Source organism: Quercus lobata, chromosome 6 (genome assembly GCF_001633185.2).
Source record: "Quercus lobata isolate SW786 chromosome 6, ValleyOak3.0 Primary Assembly, whole genome shotgun sequence".
NCBI lineage: Eukaryota > Viridiplantae > Streptophyta > Magnoliopsida > Fagales > Fagaceae > Quercus > Quercus lobata.
The window spans coordinates 31,892,611-31,910,121 of record NC_044909.1 but is presented as its reverse complement, the minus strand read 5'-3'; the positions used below and the strand labels follow the sequence as shown (position 1 = coordinate 31,910,121).

The 17,511-nt window shown below is 30.2% G+C and overlaps 1 protein-coding gene across 2 annotated transcripts; it reads left to right on the top strand.

Annotated features, from left to right (window-relative positions):
- The first annotated feature begins 1,148 nt into the window (after positions 1 to 1,148).
- LOC115995398 (agamous-like MADS-box protein AGL11) lies at positions 1,149 to 14,827 on the top strand. 2 transcript variants are annotated; one of them, XM_031119952.1, is made up of 9 exons: positions 1,149 to 1,447; positions 2,885 to 3,074; positions 10,567 to 10,648; positions 11,053 to 11,114; positions 12,443 to 12,542; positions 12,799 to 12,840; positions 12,933 to 12,974; positions 13,889 to 14,043; positions 14,535 to 14,827. In XM_031119952.1, exons 2-9 carry the CDS (start codon positions 2,893 to 2,895, stop codon positions 14,536 to 14,538), a joined length of 669 nt encoding a protein of 222 aa, XP_030975812.1. In that variant the 5' UTR covers positions 1,149 to 1,447; positions 2,885 to 2,892; the 3' UTR covers positions 14,539 to 14,827. The 2 variants fall into 2 exon arrangements, with proteins under 2 accessions (XP_030975812.1, XP_030975811.1); XM_031119951.1 differs by having other exon boundaries at positions 1,373 to 1,565.
- Positions 14,828 to 17,511: the final 2,684 nt, after the last annotated feature.

The following is a 17,511-nucleotide window of genomic DNA, read 5'->3' as shown; positions in this document are numbered from 1 at the left end:
AGCATTTGAGTTCTATCAGTGACACCGACTAAATCTTGGTTAAAAAATAAAAAAGTGACACATATATGTGCTAAATATAAGAGTACATGCCCAACTTTTATTACCACAAGAGGCCAACATCAAAAGAGTAGTGTTGAAGACGCAATAAATTTCATAATAATTGACATGTCCTATTGTGAATTTATGATTGAAGTATCACTTTTAAGTGAGTTTTTCAATATTAATGATATTATTTTAACTTTGAATCAATCACATTACACTATGTTAGCAGTTGTGAAAAAAAAAAAAAAAGATAAATAAAAAACTTGTCTTCTGTATTTTATTTTATTTTATTTTTTATAGGTAAACTTACTGAATCTTTGTTGTAATATTATTTCACGATCTATACAATCAAGCCATGATCATTCAAAGTATATAAATCAAGTTTGTTAGACTTTGGCAGTGGAGCTATTCATTTTTCACGTAACAATGTGCCTAAGAACAACGTCCATGCAAGGAAAATAAATAAATACTAAATAAAAAGCAAGCACACCGTTTGACCTCAGGCTCAATTAGTTGGTGCAATCTATAATACATACGAGTTACTTTTTTTTCCTTTTTCTTTTTTCCCTATTAGCATGAAACATCCATGGCCAAATTATATAGTGTTGTGGCCCTAAACCATAGCATTTGAGCTCTATTAGTAACACATACTTGGTTAATTAAAAAATAAAAAGTGACACACATGCTAAATATGATAGTACATCGCCTAACTTTTAATTTTTTTATCATCACAAATGATCAGTATCAAAGAGTAATGTTAAGGACGTAACAAATTTCATAATAATTGACATGTCTTATTGTGATTAAAACATCACTTTCAACTGGGTCCACTATTAAAGATACAATATTATTTTTATTTTGTATCAATCACACTGATTGGCATCAAAATGAGCAATGAGTTTCTTTTCTTTCTTTCTTTTTTTTCAAATTTTGGGTTTTTATTTTTGATTGACATTTATCCTAGTGCACATATACGTGGACTGCACATGTCCTAATCTTGTTTCCTTCACACATTGTCAATCAGTCTCTCTCAATCTCAGACACATACACCATCATATGCATTCCTAAGACACATTTGAAATCTAGATTTATGAGATAGATTCTTGAAGGGCATATTAGTCACTCAATGAAACAGAAATATTGAGTAAGCTTTTGCCCTATTTGGTGCGAATTTGCACCTGCAAAAGCATCCACACTTAGCAAGAAACTACTACGTCTTGTATGGCATTTAGGAAATCCCTATTCCCCACATCCTTCTCTCTCTCACTATAGGTAGACAAAGACAGAAAGAGCTATTAAAGAAGAAGAGAAGTAGCAGAGAGAACTCTATGAGCAAAGTTTCTTAGGGATATATTAGAAATTTTTTTCATAAAGCTGAACTAGCCGGAGTGAGTTCCAAAGCCAGGTCTGTGCTTGCCTCATATCTCTTCTTGCTCTAGAATATAATATTCAAAGTAGGTGAAGTTTTGAGTTCATCTCTTAGATCTATTTTCAGACAAAAGGATTTTCTTTTCCTTATTCAGGTTTACATTCCCATTTATTACTATTTTCTTTTCAAAACCCTTTTCTAAATTTGCTTGATGATACTGATTTTGTTCATGTTATAGTATTTATTTTTGGCTTCTAGAACTCATGGTTTTATGTAATAGCTAGGTTCATGATGGTGCTTTATCTTTCAGTAGTGCTGTTTCTTAAGCTTATTTACTAGCTTTTCCATGGCTTTGTTTGGAAATGTTTTTTTTCCCCCCTCAAAATGATTAATGAAAAATTTGCTTGATATTGCTGATTTTTTTTCTTTATATATATATATATATAAATATGGCTTCTAGAACTCACGGTTTTATGTATTAGTTCATGATTGTGCTTTATCTTTCAGTGCTGTTTCTTAAGCTTATTTTCTAGCTTCTCCAAGCCTTTGTATGGAAATTTATTTCTTTTTCTTCTTCTGTTCCCCCCCCCCCCCCCCCCCCCCCCCTCAAATGATTAATGAAAAATACTAGGCCATTGCCTCAAGTCTCATGCCAAGTTTGAGTCCTAATGATTTTCAGATTTTTAAAACAAAAAATTCTCAATTTTGTTCAGCTGATCTGAGTTGATTTTGACATGTTTCTAGTCTCTGAGCTTCTCATGAAGATCATGGATTTGGTTAGCGTAATAACCATAAAACCCTCAAAACACGCACAACACTTGCACACAAAGACACAAAAACTAATAAAGAAAGAGAAGGCCAGTGACAAGAATATAGAGGTCATGCACTCTTAAAGTACTAAACGAAAATCTTAGGAATTTTACTGAAAGATCTGGCTTTGTTACTAGGTTAAGTGCATGTTTCAACAGTAGTAGTTTATAGCTCTTAATTTATGCTTCTCCTTAATATTGAAGTAATTGTTCACGATCTATGTCATCCCTCCTTAATATTCGACATTCAACACATTAAACCAATACCTTTTTGTTTTTAGTAACCTCATTTCTTAAGGACAAAAGATTTTTAGAGATGTACTTTATTACAGTACGTATATGTACTCAATTAATCCTAAAATGTACCGTTGTTCCTTACAATTTCATATTCAATTCTGCAAAACCATTTTGGCAAGCATCAATTTTCTGTTGAAACTCTTAAATTTTGAGGTCTGTGGGGTCCTACAAATTATGACTTTGATTTTTTTTTTTTTTTTTTAAATTCTAAAAACTCTACATTATTTGAAATGTTTAATTAATTACACGCATCAAAGAAACGACTTGTGTAATTTTCTCATATTGAACAGATACAACTACTGATTTTGCTAAAGTAAATAACATATAACTACATGATGTCACTTTCTAATGTGTTTAGGCCTCTCAGGTTGTGCAATGGGGAGAGGAAAGATTGAGATCAAGCGGATTGAGAACACTACAAACCGTCAAGTCACCTTCTGCAAGAGGAGAAATGGTCTTTTAAAGAAAGCCTATGAACTGTCTGTCCTATGTGAAGCCGAAGTGGCTCTGATCGTCTTCTCCAGTCGTGGGCGGCTTTATGAGTATGCAAACAACAGGTAAATTAACCTCACATATCTTCATTTTCATTGTTTGTCATGTTTCTCTGCTCATTGGGTGAAAATAGTTAAATCAAACATATATAAATATATTTGTATTTTGGGATTTTCTAATTTATCTATATATGTACTTATTTATTTTTCTTTTTGACATTGATATCATAGATCTTTTATATATATATTTTTTATATGTGGAAATTATGGTCTTCTTTTATGTCATGACTTGTGTAATGAGTTAAAAGAAGAGAGTGAGGGCAGACTATATTCAAAGTAGGTAAATGAAAGTGAAGATACAAACATGGACTTACAAGTATATTTTGAAATTTAATGAGCTTATATATATATATATATATATATATATATATTGTGGGGGGGGGGGGGGGTGAGGGTAGACTACCAATGATTTCTGCAAGTTTCATTCATGCTGCTTCCTAGAAAAAGGAATTAAAAAAAAAAAAAAAAAAAAAAAAAAAAAAAAAAAAAAAAAAAAACCAAGTTACAGTTATCTCTTAAAAAAAATATACTAGTCTAATCATATGGTATTCTTTGAATTGAAGTACTTGTTAAGAAATGTCTGCACTAATGTGTGCGTATCAATCTAGAAAAAGGGAGTTTCAAATAACTGCCCATGAGAGTATCTAGAAACAAGTATCTTTGATTTGAAAAAACAGGCTCAAAGTATTTCTTAAAAATCTAGTTGTTGACTTGTGCCAAGGTTATAAGAGCCTTTACACTTCTAAGTAGTGTAGTTAATTAAATCTGATATCAAACAATAGTGACAAAAATAAGTGGTTAAGATAATATTGTTGGGATCAAACCTACAGACTTAAGCTTTCAACTATCATAAACCCCAGGTCCCAATACTTTTTTTTTATTCTAAGAGTACCTCTAGCAAATTCATTAAATTTTTGTACTATTTGGAGAATGAACAGTAACTTTTACCTTTTATCTATTCACTTTTTCAAATACACTTTCCAACAGATTCTCTATCACATTCTCTATCTCATTTAAATATTATTTCTTCATTTATTATTATTATTTTTTAATAACTACACATTTTTTAACATTTTTTTATTCAACACCTATTATTATAATAGAAAAAAAATTGAAAAACAATAGCCCATCAGACTTGATAAGCTACTGTTTATGAGCCAAAAATTTTTTTGAGTATAGAGAATCCATTGGAGTGGCTTTTTTTGGTCTCATTTTCTATTATAGAAAATATTTTACTTTTGCATAGACCATTGGAGATGCTCTAACATAGTATAAGGAGGTATGGGATTAAATGGGGATTGAATTGGGATGGCATGGTTTATATATCATTGGAATGGTAACATTAATATAATCCAGCACCTTCCTTCTTTACCCTTGTAAAATATACCTATACAAATTAAATATACTCAACAATATGGATTAGACTATATATATACACGAAAACCAATTGGTTTTGCTAACAAAACAAGGAGAAAAATACATACAAATGCAAGATATCCATCCAAGCATTGATGAAAATATTGCACTGCTACATCTCACGTACAGTGTCTTCATATGGTAATAGTTCATGTACACATATGTTCTCAAAGTTGTTTGATAAGACTGAGATGCATGAAGAAAAGGCAACAAGAATTCCCAGATGCATCTCTAGCAGTACTTTTGCATACAAATACATATGTTTACCAACAGTAACCATAAGAAACAAATCCTTGCTGGATGCCTTTTACACTTATTTAATTTCACTTTTTAGATTTGTGATCTTTGAGATTCTAGCAGTGTAAATAGAAAGATTACTTATCAGAGGTTCTGATCCTTTCCTGTTCTGTTGTTTGTGGGATCTCAGTTGAAGTAGTCTTCTATTTCCACTATTAGCTCAAAAATCTTCCTATAATTTCTTTTATTTCTATTGAGTGAAAGCCAATTGCTTGATATTTTATATGTGTGTACTGTACACTTTTGTTTGGTATACTTCACAATGAAAAGGTCTACAAGTTTCAGTGAACTTTTTGTTCTCTTTCTTTTTCCAATCTCATGCTAAGAGAGCTAATGCCAAAAGTCAGAGACTACGTTCTATTAGGGTTTTAGTTTTTAATGGTTGGCGCGTGGTCTACAAGTGCTGTAGGGTTTATCATTACCCTCTTCCATTCTTTGCAGGATCTGTTTTCTGTGGTCATCTTCTACCAATTCTAGCTTTGAGGATTACACTCCCTCCCCCCCCCCCCCCCCCCCCCCCATCTTTTGTTTGCTTTCTTTAGTGAAAAGAATGCATAACATATGTTTTTTTTTTTTTTTTTTTTTGCTTCATCCATGAAAGGTTTAAGACTTGCAAAGAGTCTTTGGTCCTGCTTTCAATTAGTACTTTTTGGTAAAAAAGAATGAAGTAGAAAAAGAAGACAGTCAAAATATTATGTTCATGTATTAGTTGCACAAGGATAACCCTTTCTGATCCATCAAAATGTCATAAAGTAAACAGACTTGAGCGCCACTAAAGCGTTTTCTAGCAATCTTCGGCACCCATTACTTCCTTGTTTGTTGTTTCAAGTTTGTTTCCCTCGACATTTATTTCCTCACCTCCTTTAAAACAAAGAGCCTTTGACTAAAGCTCTTTTATTTTTGTTTCTAATAAATTTTCAAATCAACAAAAGAATTCCTTACTTCCTTTGAAAGAGAGAATGGCTTGACCTGGCAACAGAAGTCAATGGAGACTTAAAACCATGGACGGAGGTAGACTTGGACATTGCCCTAATTTTTTTTATAAAAAATATTAGTATATATATAGCTACTAATTTTAGTAATTTTATTCTATAAAATTACACTTTGTCCCCCTTAATAATATCATTGATTTTTTTAAAAGGTAATACTATAGTCATAAACTTTTTACAACATATTAAAGTAGTAAATTCTTATTGGTTTGCATCTAGAGTTTTAAACTCACTACTTGCATCACTTTTTTACTTACTAATAACCATTTACCACATTAACAATTTGTAAAAAAAATTGTAACTCTAGCCTTTTCCTCTTTCTAAAGGCCATAAAAATTTTTATAAGTACAAGCTAAAAAAAAATTAGCCCAACAAGAAAAATTACTAATAGTGAAGCTAAAAACAATTAAGTTTAATCAACTAGTTTTACCCAAAACAAACAACCCGATCCTTTAAAAAATTTAAATAAAATATTTTTGTCCTTATCAAAAATAATAAATAAATAAGAAATCCCTTAGCAGTTACTTAAGTAGCAGAGCCGAAGGCCAAAATTGCCGTACATAGTCAATAGCAACGCCGTTCTTCTAACTCTAAGTTCTAACTTCGTCCTTGCTTAAAACACTACATGAAAGTCAAAGACACGCTTGCACACACACAAGACATACATACCTTTTTATATGTAGGTAATGGAGACACTCAATGATGCAGCTAAGGAACTTTGATAGGATGTAGTATTTAAAATGGATAAATTCAAGATATTAGAAAAAGATAGAGAACTCCTTTAGTAATTCAAAGGGCGCAACTTTTTTCACAATTTATTGAGATAGAAAATTGGAAAACCATTTTTTGAGAACCATTTAATCTAAAATAGTCGATTTGGTTAGCAACAGAAAACTTCATAATTTTTTTTTCTCACCTTGATCTTGTTAATTGAAATAGTATTACTTTCATGAGGGTCAAACCAGTTAGATCACTTCACAAGGCTACATCCACAACTTTAATAATCATAACCATGAAAATTTTTGTGCAAGAACCATGTTCCACCACCACGGGCAATGATAACATTTAATATTCGTACTATTTTTGTGGGGGGACAAATATTAAGTGGCAACACAACACTTGCCCTAAAAAGAATGTCGACACTGGAGCACAGAGCAAAACGTGTAAGACTGGAATTCTTGTTCATCAAAAGCCCTCTTCACTTTGTGGAATAAAATGGTTTTTCTCTATGCTTTTCTTCCTTTATTGGACCAATTTTGTTATGATACAATTTTTTCTGCAATTTTTTTTTCCAAAATGGCTGATCTAGTAAATTATAGAAAATTACCTTTACATGGATCTACAAGTTACATCACTCTATTTTTTACCATTCACAACCTACCACTGCAATAAGTTATAAACCGTTTTAATAGTATTTTTTTTTTTTTTTAGAAAAAAATAATAAAAGAATGTGTGTAAAAAAAAAATGTAGATTATAGACTCTCTTAGTAATTTGTTTTTGGTTAAATGACATGACTTGGATTAAGCTTAATCCTTATTTCCCTCATTGGCTGAAACTACTAATTATTTGAGTAGGACTAAGTTTAAGCTATGACTTAAGTCGCTTGATGGAACGCTTGTCATCCTTCATCCCCCTCTAGGCCACTCATTGATTCTTCAACAGGTGAAGGAGTAGGAATGAACCCACATTAGAACCAAAGGGTCCATGGCCTCGACCCCCTCTTTTCTTCCTGAATTCAATTAGTCCAAATAAGGTCTAGAAAAACAATCAAAATAAATGGTCGGTTAGTCTATAACTTTTGGCTTTCCTCTAAATAAAAAACCTTTTTAACATTAAATATTTTTGAAATTTGTTGTTTTACACATCTAAAATCAAAGAAAAAAAAATCTTAATTATTAGAGAATTAAGGGCAAATCATGAATAAGAGACTAAAGCTACGTTTGGATTGCGCTGAAAATCAACGCGTTTGCGTTTTTCCCTTTTTTTTTTTTTTCACGCATTTTCAGACTTGCGGTTACTGTTCATGTACTGTTCAATGAACAGTAACCACAAATTTGGACTTTTCAAACTTTTTTTAGCCAATCAGAGCACATCGTGTACTGTTCACGGACCCACAAATTTCACTTTTTAGCAACTTTTTCATTAAAAATGGGTCCCACGGTATTATTCACACATTTAAAAATTATTTTGCTACAGTATTTTTCAGTTTTCAGTTTCAGTTTTCAGTTTTCAGTTGTATCCAAACGGACCCTAAGGGCTTCAAGAAAAATACTTTTTATTTCTATTCTAAGTTAGATGATTGTTCTTATGTGTTTGTTTTTTTCTCTTCAAAATTTTGATGGGAATGGTATAGATCTTAAGTACATATATGTTATTATTATTTCTCTCTTGATTGTGCCAAGTGGTTAGTAAGAATTGGAAGATTAACAACTTATTAATTTGTTTTCCAGCCAAAAATAAATAAAACCAAAGTTTTTTTTTTTATATATATAGTGATTGTACTTGTACTTATTGTTCTTGTTTTTACTACAGCTAAAGTACAAACATTTACAGTTATAAATTTATCTAAAATTTTGCATTAAAAATGAAGAAGGGACTATTTGATTTTGCAGTTTAAAAAGAAGTTATTGTGAATTTAGTAAAAGATCAATCATATATTGTTTTGGGTATTTAAAAGAATTTTGAATTCCATTTGATAAATTCTGAATTTAAAATGTATCGAGACAAAATTGTTTTATATCTTTTCTTGAATTTATAGTTTTTTTTTGGTTAAAATTTTATTTATATCTTAACATTAAATTTTAAATGAATACTAATATTATTTTAGTATATTTTTCATTCATGAATTCTAAAAGAATGTTGGTTCATATATTATTTAAAAGAATGTTGGTTCATACAACTCCTAAAACTAAAAGGCTAGTTCCATCCTTATAAATTAGTTAGTATGGTCATGCCTAGATAAGATAGCTACAACTGATTCTCTCAATATTTGCATTAAAAAATTTATATATATATATATATATATATATAAAACAACTCTCTCTCTCTCTCAATGTATAGTATGTCATGAATCTGAATTTTTTTTATTTTATAAGAAAAATAATAATATATGATAGATTGTAATTAATAGAACACAAAATGGAATATTATAGTACAAATTCTACATTTATTGAAACATTTCATCTTTGAGAGGCCTTTTGTACCAATTAAGAGGGTACCGTCAATATTGTAGTACAAGTTCTTGGTGTCTAGCTTTAGTGTTTTTATTAGAATTTATACACTATACTTAGGTATGTCAAAAAGGTTTACCTTATAGTAGCTACATTTCCTTTCTTGTTCCATAGTTAACATAAAAATCTTAATTCCCATAGTTTTTCTTTCTAAATCTCATCTTTAAAGGTTTAAATTCCCTTTTTTTTAATGTTTTAATTAATTAAAAGCAATCTAAAAATATACTTTCTTTTAAGAGTTGTTCACTCTTCTATAGGACTAAAACTTTCAATACCGGTTTTTTTGGTCCATTCTGCTTTTATAATTAATTATACCAAGTGATAGATGAAGCAAAAAAGTAAATACTTATTCACAGTATGGTTTCTTCTATTTAGTGTAGAAATGAGAAGCAGGAAAGGTGATGCATGTCACCCTTTCTATACTTTGTGTGTGGGGATGCAAATGCATAGGGTTGGCATTAGTTTTTCTTTCTATGTAATTGAGACACTGAGTTGACTTGAAAAGGTACCACTTATAGAGTCATTAATGATTCTTTGGATTTTAAGGACATTGTTCTTCATCTTCTCGACAACATGTACAGATCACAAGGATTCTATTATAAATTTGATTATGAACACACCCCACTTCACAACCTATTGATTTGTGTAATTATGAGTGGTTGATGGAAAGTGATGTTCATATAATTAGTAGTAAGTAGAAAGTGTTAACCACTACTCACAACCACACAAGTTAACAAGTTATGAAATTAAGTATGTGATTGAGTATTCCTAAAATTATGCCCCTATTATATACCGAGTGTAGTCAACCTACCGATTGAACTCCTCATCTAGTTTGTCTTTTCTTCAATTTGGTTGAGCTAACTTAAATTTCTATTGTTTTAAAAGTGATGCTACAAGTGCAATATTTTTGTAACATTTTTTTTTTTTTACTCTTGTTGAGTATCAAGTTATTATTGATTTTCACATTGATTATAACTAATATAGTAATACTACTTAATTTCTATCATTAACAACTTGTTACTTTAAAGATTGTGAAAAAAGTTTTTGGCTATAAACTTATAGTTTCTCTAAATGATTAGTTTCTAGTCTTGATAAAGTATCATCCATAGTGTGACTCTCGCATTTGTTAGGAAGTAAAATGGAGATAGGATTGACGAGCATGATCAAAAGTATAGTATTCCTCTCATATGGCTAGTTCTAAACGCATGTATGTCGGTAAAATAAACAAAAGATTTATTCAATTAGATGAATTGTGGAAAATGTTATCAGCATTGCTTTGAAAACTAAAGCTATAACTTCAAGCCTTATGTGTTCTGATCTTAAATACTTACCTTCCCTTACATAATTTCATCTAGTGAACAATGTCTTTATTTAATTTTTTAAAAAGTACTAAACATGATCATCTTGGAAGCATAAGCATTTTATGACATCAATTTTACTAAGAACATAATTTTGTAAGAATTTCTAATTTATGTATGTGTTTTATTCATTTATGTGTTTGCATGTGTACAACTTAGATGTGCGTTTGAATTAACATTAGAAACTTAATTTGTTTTGCCAAACAGCACAAAATCAACCATAGAGAGGTATAAGAAGGCATGCAATGATGGCTCAGGAACAAGCTCTATTGAAGAAACAAATGCTCAAGTAAGCTATTTCTCTATGTTCTTTTTTACTTTTTTATCTCTTTCTTCTAGGGAGATATTTTTATATATTCATTATAATGAGTAAGGACATATTATAAATAAAGACGACAATACCCCAAATGTATTGGATTAAATGAGTATATATTATGCGAACATGTGTAGAGTCACAAATCATATGCGTATTTAGTCAATTTGTATCATACAAATGATTGCAAAATTCTACCGGTAACTTGACTATTCTTTTTAGGGCTTCGTGCATTTTGCATATTAACAATTTTTTTGTTAGTTGTTGCATATTTATTTATTTTTTAATTCTTCTTGTTTATCATATGTAATATAGAATTTATGAACTTGACAAAACTAACATATGCTTCCTATATAATTTATGTTTTTGAATGAATACAGTATTATCAGCAAGAATCTGCAAAACTGAGGCAACTCATTCAAAATATGCAGAACTCTAACAGGTTATTTCTATTTGTCATTGTTTCCAAATTCAAACGGAAAAAGAAGGATTAAAAAATTATTTTTCAATTTTATTTTTCTTTGTACGCAATTTATCAAAGACATTGAAAATTTGTTTATTCTATGGCATGAATTATAAGATTTTACAATGTTGCACACATTATGAAAACAACCAATAATAAAAATGAAAGAAAGATAAAACATGAAATTAATCCAAGAATTATATATATTGAATTTCAATTAGGAATTTAAGTTTAATACTATAAAGTGGTGGTCTCACAATTGACAATTTGACATTGTCTCAATTCCACTTAATGCTTTATGCCTCATCTATTATGCTTGTGATATTAATATTAATCAATCAAAGTTATCCAACAATAAATCTATTTGTGGCCTTGTCATGAAAGAGATGAAAATCTAGCGGTCATATCATTCCTTTATCAGTATATGTGCATCCATAAAACCTCTTAGGCAATTAAGCATGAGTTATACTAAGGATATATACAAACATTTTTGAATGTTTATATAAATGGGAGTTACATAAGAATTTGCTTACCTCAATTTTGTTTTTACCACAAGAACTTGAATGTGTTAGATCAAGAGAATTCTTTTCAATAAATATGCTTAGTTTCATGTGTTAGTAATATGTTGGCTTTATAAATTGATGGATGATGTATTAACATAGATAAGTTTGATGATTGGAGGTATTTTGGAGGCTCTTAAAGAGTTTAAAAAAAAAAATTGTTATTTGGATATAGTTTCATTGGTGTTAAGAAAATTATTTTCCTTAGTATGAAAGGAAATAGTTTTCCTTACTAAAAAAGTAATATAGTATTCATTATTCATCAAGAAATATAATTAAAAATTTTAAAATATGCATTATTATAAAAAGTTTGGTTGCTTTATTCGGATGAGAGTTCTGTTTAAATTAGTCCTTTCGTGTAAGGGGTGGTGTGGTAATGTTTTTAAGGTTAAAAATACCAGTCTATATGAGAGATTTTTTGAATGTGTTTGGACTTATGGATTGTGAGTTTGTATGTATGAGATTTGTGGGTTAGTTTTTTATTCTTTTTTTTTGTGAGGGCTTTTTGTGCAAGACTTTTGAGTGAAGTTTGTGAGGTTTGGTGGGTGTGATTATAAAACATATTATTGATGGTGGATTTTGATTGGTATTGTCGATGAACATAAATTTGTAGTTGACAGAAACACAAAAAATATTATTATTTTACGTGGATATCTTTATTACTTGTTTATATTAATGCATTTCCATTAGGCTTAAATCAATGAATTATAACAAAGAGCTTATTATAATTTTCTTCTTTACTTGTAGGCACTTACTGGGTGAGGGATTAAGTTCTCTTAATATCAAAGAGATGAAACAATTGGAGAGCAGGATTGAACGAGGACTCACTAGAATCAGGTCAAAGAAGGTAAATATATATATATATATATATATATATTGGTGACATGGAAAGAAAAAGTAAAGAAAATGTTAACATGCATTCCAAGACACAATAGGATAAGACCAAGTTCAATCACATTTTGACATATTACTGATTTCTTAACTTCTACAATTGAAAAATGCTTAACTTCTACTATCCAATATCTTAAAACCCTCTTGTCTATCTCAATTAATTTTCCACTCTTGTAATGTAGTCTAATTCTCTTACTTGTTCACTACAACAGCATGAAATGCTGCTGGCTGAAATTGAATATTCTCAGAAAAGGGTAAATCCTATCTTACTTTATTTTTATTCATTTCTATTTTACTACTTGTCAAAATTTCTTATAGGCTAATTGAAATCCAAAATTTTCTCTAGGTGATGGAGCTTGAAAATGAAAGTGTTTATCTTCAAGCAAAGGTATATTTGCTAAACTTCTTAGACTAAATTATAGAGCACTAACTATTGCACACACTTTAGTGTACATTGTTTATACACATCATCCATTTTATGCCTTAAACTTGGATATATTTGAAAAATGTGGATATTGTATGTGAAATTATAGACATTGTGTGTACGGAGTATACATTAATAAGTGTGTAAGAATATTTCTCTTAAATTATATATGTACCTGAACATGAGATTTGTTAAATAGCTTTCTATTTTGAGGATTGGTAACAAATTAACGGACTTAAAATAACTTATCAAAACAACTAGTTATTTGTATTTACAGATTCCAAATAATTTTAGTACAACACTTGTTTAGATAGGACATACCTATTCAACCTTTCAATAGGATTATCCCCACCTTATATTTAAATGGTGTGTCTTGTGATCCATTGCTTATTTTCACACCAAATTGACTTTCAAAATCCTTCCATGGAGTCATAAGGAGGAGGACGGAGAAGGAAAAAAAAAATACAAAACAAAACAAATAGGAAAACACAAGCAAGAGTTTATTAACTCCTTCTAGAAAGTGATTTACGTACTAGAACTCAACATTGTGGGATTTTGATATTTGATAGTTTGAATTGAATTTACATGCGGTCACCTTTGAAAGGTGATTTACGCACAAATGAGTGAAACATAACAATTCAGTTTCATGGCATTCACATTTTTAGTCTTATATATTTTCATTTCTAAAGTTGGAATTGATAATCTATGAGCTAAGGTACATGTCTGAATCATTCTAAAGTAGACCTAAAACCAAAAAATTATTTCCCAATAAAAAACATAATTAGAAAAAAAAGAGAATAAAATTTAATGGCATCACACGTAAACTTTTTTGCAAAAACGTACATTTCTTACTTCTAAATTTTTTTTCTACTTTTTAGATAGCGGAAGTTGAAAGGCTTCAGCACGTAAACTTGAATATGTCTGGATCAGAGCTCAGTGCAATTCAGGCATTATCTTGCAATTTCTTTACTCCACTTGTAGTTGAGGGTAGCACTTCCTACTCACAACCTGAACAGAAGATACTTCGTCTGGGGTAATTTATCTACTTCCTTTTATTTCATCATTTTTAAAACATTTATCTTTGGACTAATTAGTATTACTTATATTTACTTATAAGATCCAATGAAAAACCTTGTAATCAACCAAATTTTAATACATCAGTAATTTTAAATACTATGCTCTCTGAATACAACTACAAGATTGAAAGTTAAGCCTATAAGAGTTAACATAAGTAAAAATACACCATATGGTCCATATGTACTTTGACACAATTTTTTTGTCCCAAGCTCTATGAATATTGGTATTTAACATCTAGCTTGGTATTCTTTGACTTGCACTTTTTTAGAATTATTATTTTTTCCCTTAGGTTTAGTATCCATTACTTATCAATAATGGAAACCTAAGATACTATTCTTATCAAGCTTAGCAATGAAAAATATCTTTATGTTCGACTTGATGATCAATAACACTAGAAAAGAGAAGGATACATATTCTAACTTTAAATTCTTCATTGTGTTTATGCAGGTAAACTGTTCAACACTAAATCTGCAAGTGAGATCATATTATATAATGCCTAAATAAAGATCTCACTATCTACTATCTTATTAAGTTATTTGCCATTGAATCATTGTGACTTCTTGTTATGTAGCGTCCAACATTTCTTTCTATATGATAATTTGCACTTAGCTTTGCCTAACAGTATAAGATATGGTTATATTTTTATTAAGGAGTATAATATCAATGACTAGATTAATGCCAAGTGTATTTACTGTTGAATGCCAAGAGTATAATATCAATGACTAGATTAGTTTACTTTTGCATAATGTTTGTCAATCATTTTAAGGCAAAACCAATGTGACACAAACAATGCACAAGTCATGCATGTTATCCACAAGATAACTAAACTTGTGATCCTCATTCCCTTTACTTCACTTGTGCTAGCAGGGGTTCTCTATTGCTTAAAAGGGCCAAAATGGGCATTTGCCCTTTTCGCCCAAAACAAATAGCAAAATGCCCATGTTCTGAAACTATTTAATTAGCAAAATGCTTTTGTTTTGAAACTCGATTTTTAAAAAATCGAATTTCAATGAAAAACACGATTTAATGAAAATCGAGTTACTTGCAAAATGTTACATGGAACTCGAGTTCCATGTATTTTTTATTTTATTTTTTTTAAGTTTTTTGCCTATAAATCGATTTTCTAAAAATCAAGTTTTTCATTGAAACTCGATTTTTAGAAAATTGACTTTAAAACAGGGGTATATGGCTAAATAGTTTCAGAACATAGACATTTTACTACTTGTTTTGGGCGAAAGGAGCAAATGCCCATTTTGGCCGCTTAAAAGTTGGACACATGATGACCATTTTTTATTATAAGTAATGAAAAATAGTTAAATTTAAGTTTTTTTTTTGGTAATCCAATGATATGCATAATCTAGATTGTAAAGGTGATTAAAATTTAGTTTAAATTTTAAGTTTTTTATTGTGTAAAATTCTTGTGCAAACAACATTTTTCTTTAATCCCATAATGAATCACTTATTAGAAGACCACAAAGCTTGTTAGGGGTGTCTTTATCCCATAATGAATCACATTTTTCTAACTCAAATGTATTTTTTGAGTGGTAAACTTCCTTTGGTAATTTGGTTTTTGTAATAAGAAATGATTCTTAAAAACTTTTATTCTTTTTTTCTTCTTCTTAGAATTGTGTTTAGTTGGCAAGTAGATTCCTTTAAATAGGACTGCTCTTCTTTTTATTTTTAACCAAACCACCTCCACAACTAGTTCTATCCCATGATCAATTTTGGCTAAAATTACATCAAAATTTGTAACCATGGCCATGGAGTTCCCAATATGGAGCCTTGTTGTTGCACCATGGGAGTGCAACATTGAGTGGTTGCCAAATGGGACTTGGAGTCCATTTTTGTCCTTAGTTATTCAGCCAAACCAATAATTAATCAATTATTTTTGAAGAGGTGAAATTTGAACCATGATTATCCTAAAATTTTATTTTGAAAAAAAAAAAGAAAAAGAAAAAATGTCAATAATAACCTAACTACAAGCCTTTTAGCATTATTAACTCATTTTCAATGAAATGAACTTTATAGAGTCACAATATATTCATTACAAATGCCTATCCTAATGCTGTATTGAGTGAGATTGTATATGGCAAAGGCAATTCTTGAAATCCATCTAAATGCAACATTTCCATAACCAGTAATTAGTATAGAACCGGGACATTTTAATTGTCAAGATAGCTTTGTGACACCGACATATGTATAGTGGCAGTAAGTAAGCTTGGAAAGCATTGAAAGATACATAATAGTAGATAATGATTTATGATCTCTAAAATGCACTACATGAGTTTATAAATAAGATGGATTAAAAATACAAATTAAACAGATACCCAAAGTATCATATATTTCAAGTGGTAAAAATGAAGTTGGTATAGACATTAAATTGTATATGGGCCCACCAAAACATGAGACGCTAAAGAGAGCTGCCATTGTTGTTGTGTTGTGACTATCAGATTACAACTGGGCAGTTAATGCTAGATTGCGACGCAGTCTTGCCATTTAAGGAAAAACAAATAGACCACATTTGGCATCTTATAATAAAGTATAAACCATGTACCTCGATTGAAGTTGCTTTGGCCTGGTCCCATGTTATATTAATCTTTTTTTAATTTTTTTTGTTTACTATGATTTATATTTTATTTTTCTTGTAAAAACAATGTCAACTTTCGTGCCTGACAAAAATATAATAGGAGAGAGACAAAATGGATGCCTTAACATCATCATATACTTCATGGTCCAATTTAGAATAAATGCTAGATTTAGTGGGTATAAAAAACATTTTAGCTTTTTTTTGGTTATTGTGCTTGGTTGATAATAAATGCAATTACAAAACCTAATTTCATATAAATATTTTTATCCAAGAGAAAATACTAGTAAACACCCTATTACACACTCTTATACACGAACATTTCAAATGTGCATTATAGGGTGTGTATAATAAACACTACTTTTTTATCCAATGTTAATCTTTTGAACATGTCATAAAAGAGAGAGAGAGAGAGAGAGAGAGAGGTCAATCTAGAACTCAGTCTACGTCACCTCAAAACCTTTAGCTAAAAAATGGTTATGGAAAGTGTTACGGCATCTAAAATCATGCTTTGGCAGGCAGTCATAGAATAGAACCATTTTGTTATCATTGTGGGTGAATCATGAAGCTATTGAAGCTCAAAAATGGTTGATAGGAGTAGAACATTCAAGTACATGATAGTAGGAAGGGGAAGCACACCTAGTACTGGCTTGACTTATGGCACCCAAAGCCAAAAGGCCCTCCATGGTTGCATTATAATTCAAGGGTACCGGTACAGTTAAATGCTATAGGTACAAAATTTTAATAGGTAATCAGGAATATCTCATGGCATCTGCCTCCAAAAAGGTCCATCAGTTGGTGGGATATGCAAAGGGCTGTAGTATAAGTCCTTTTTCCCCA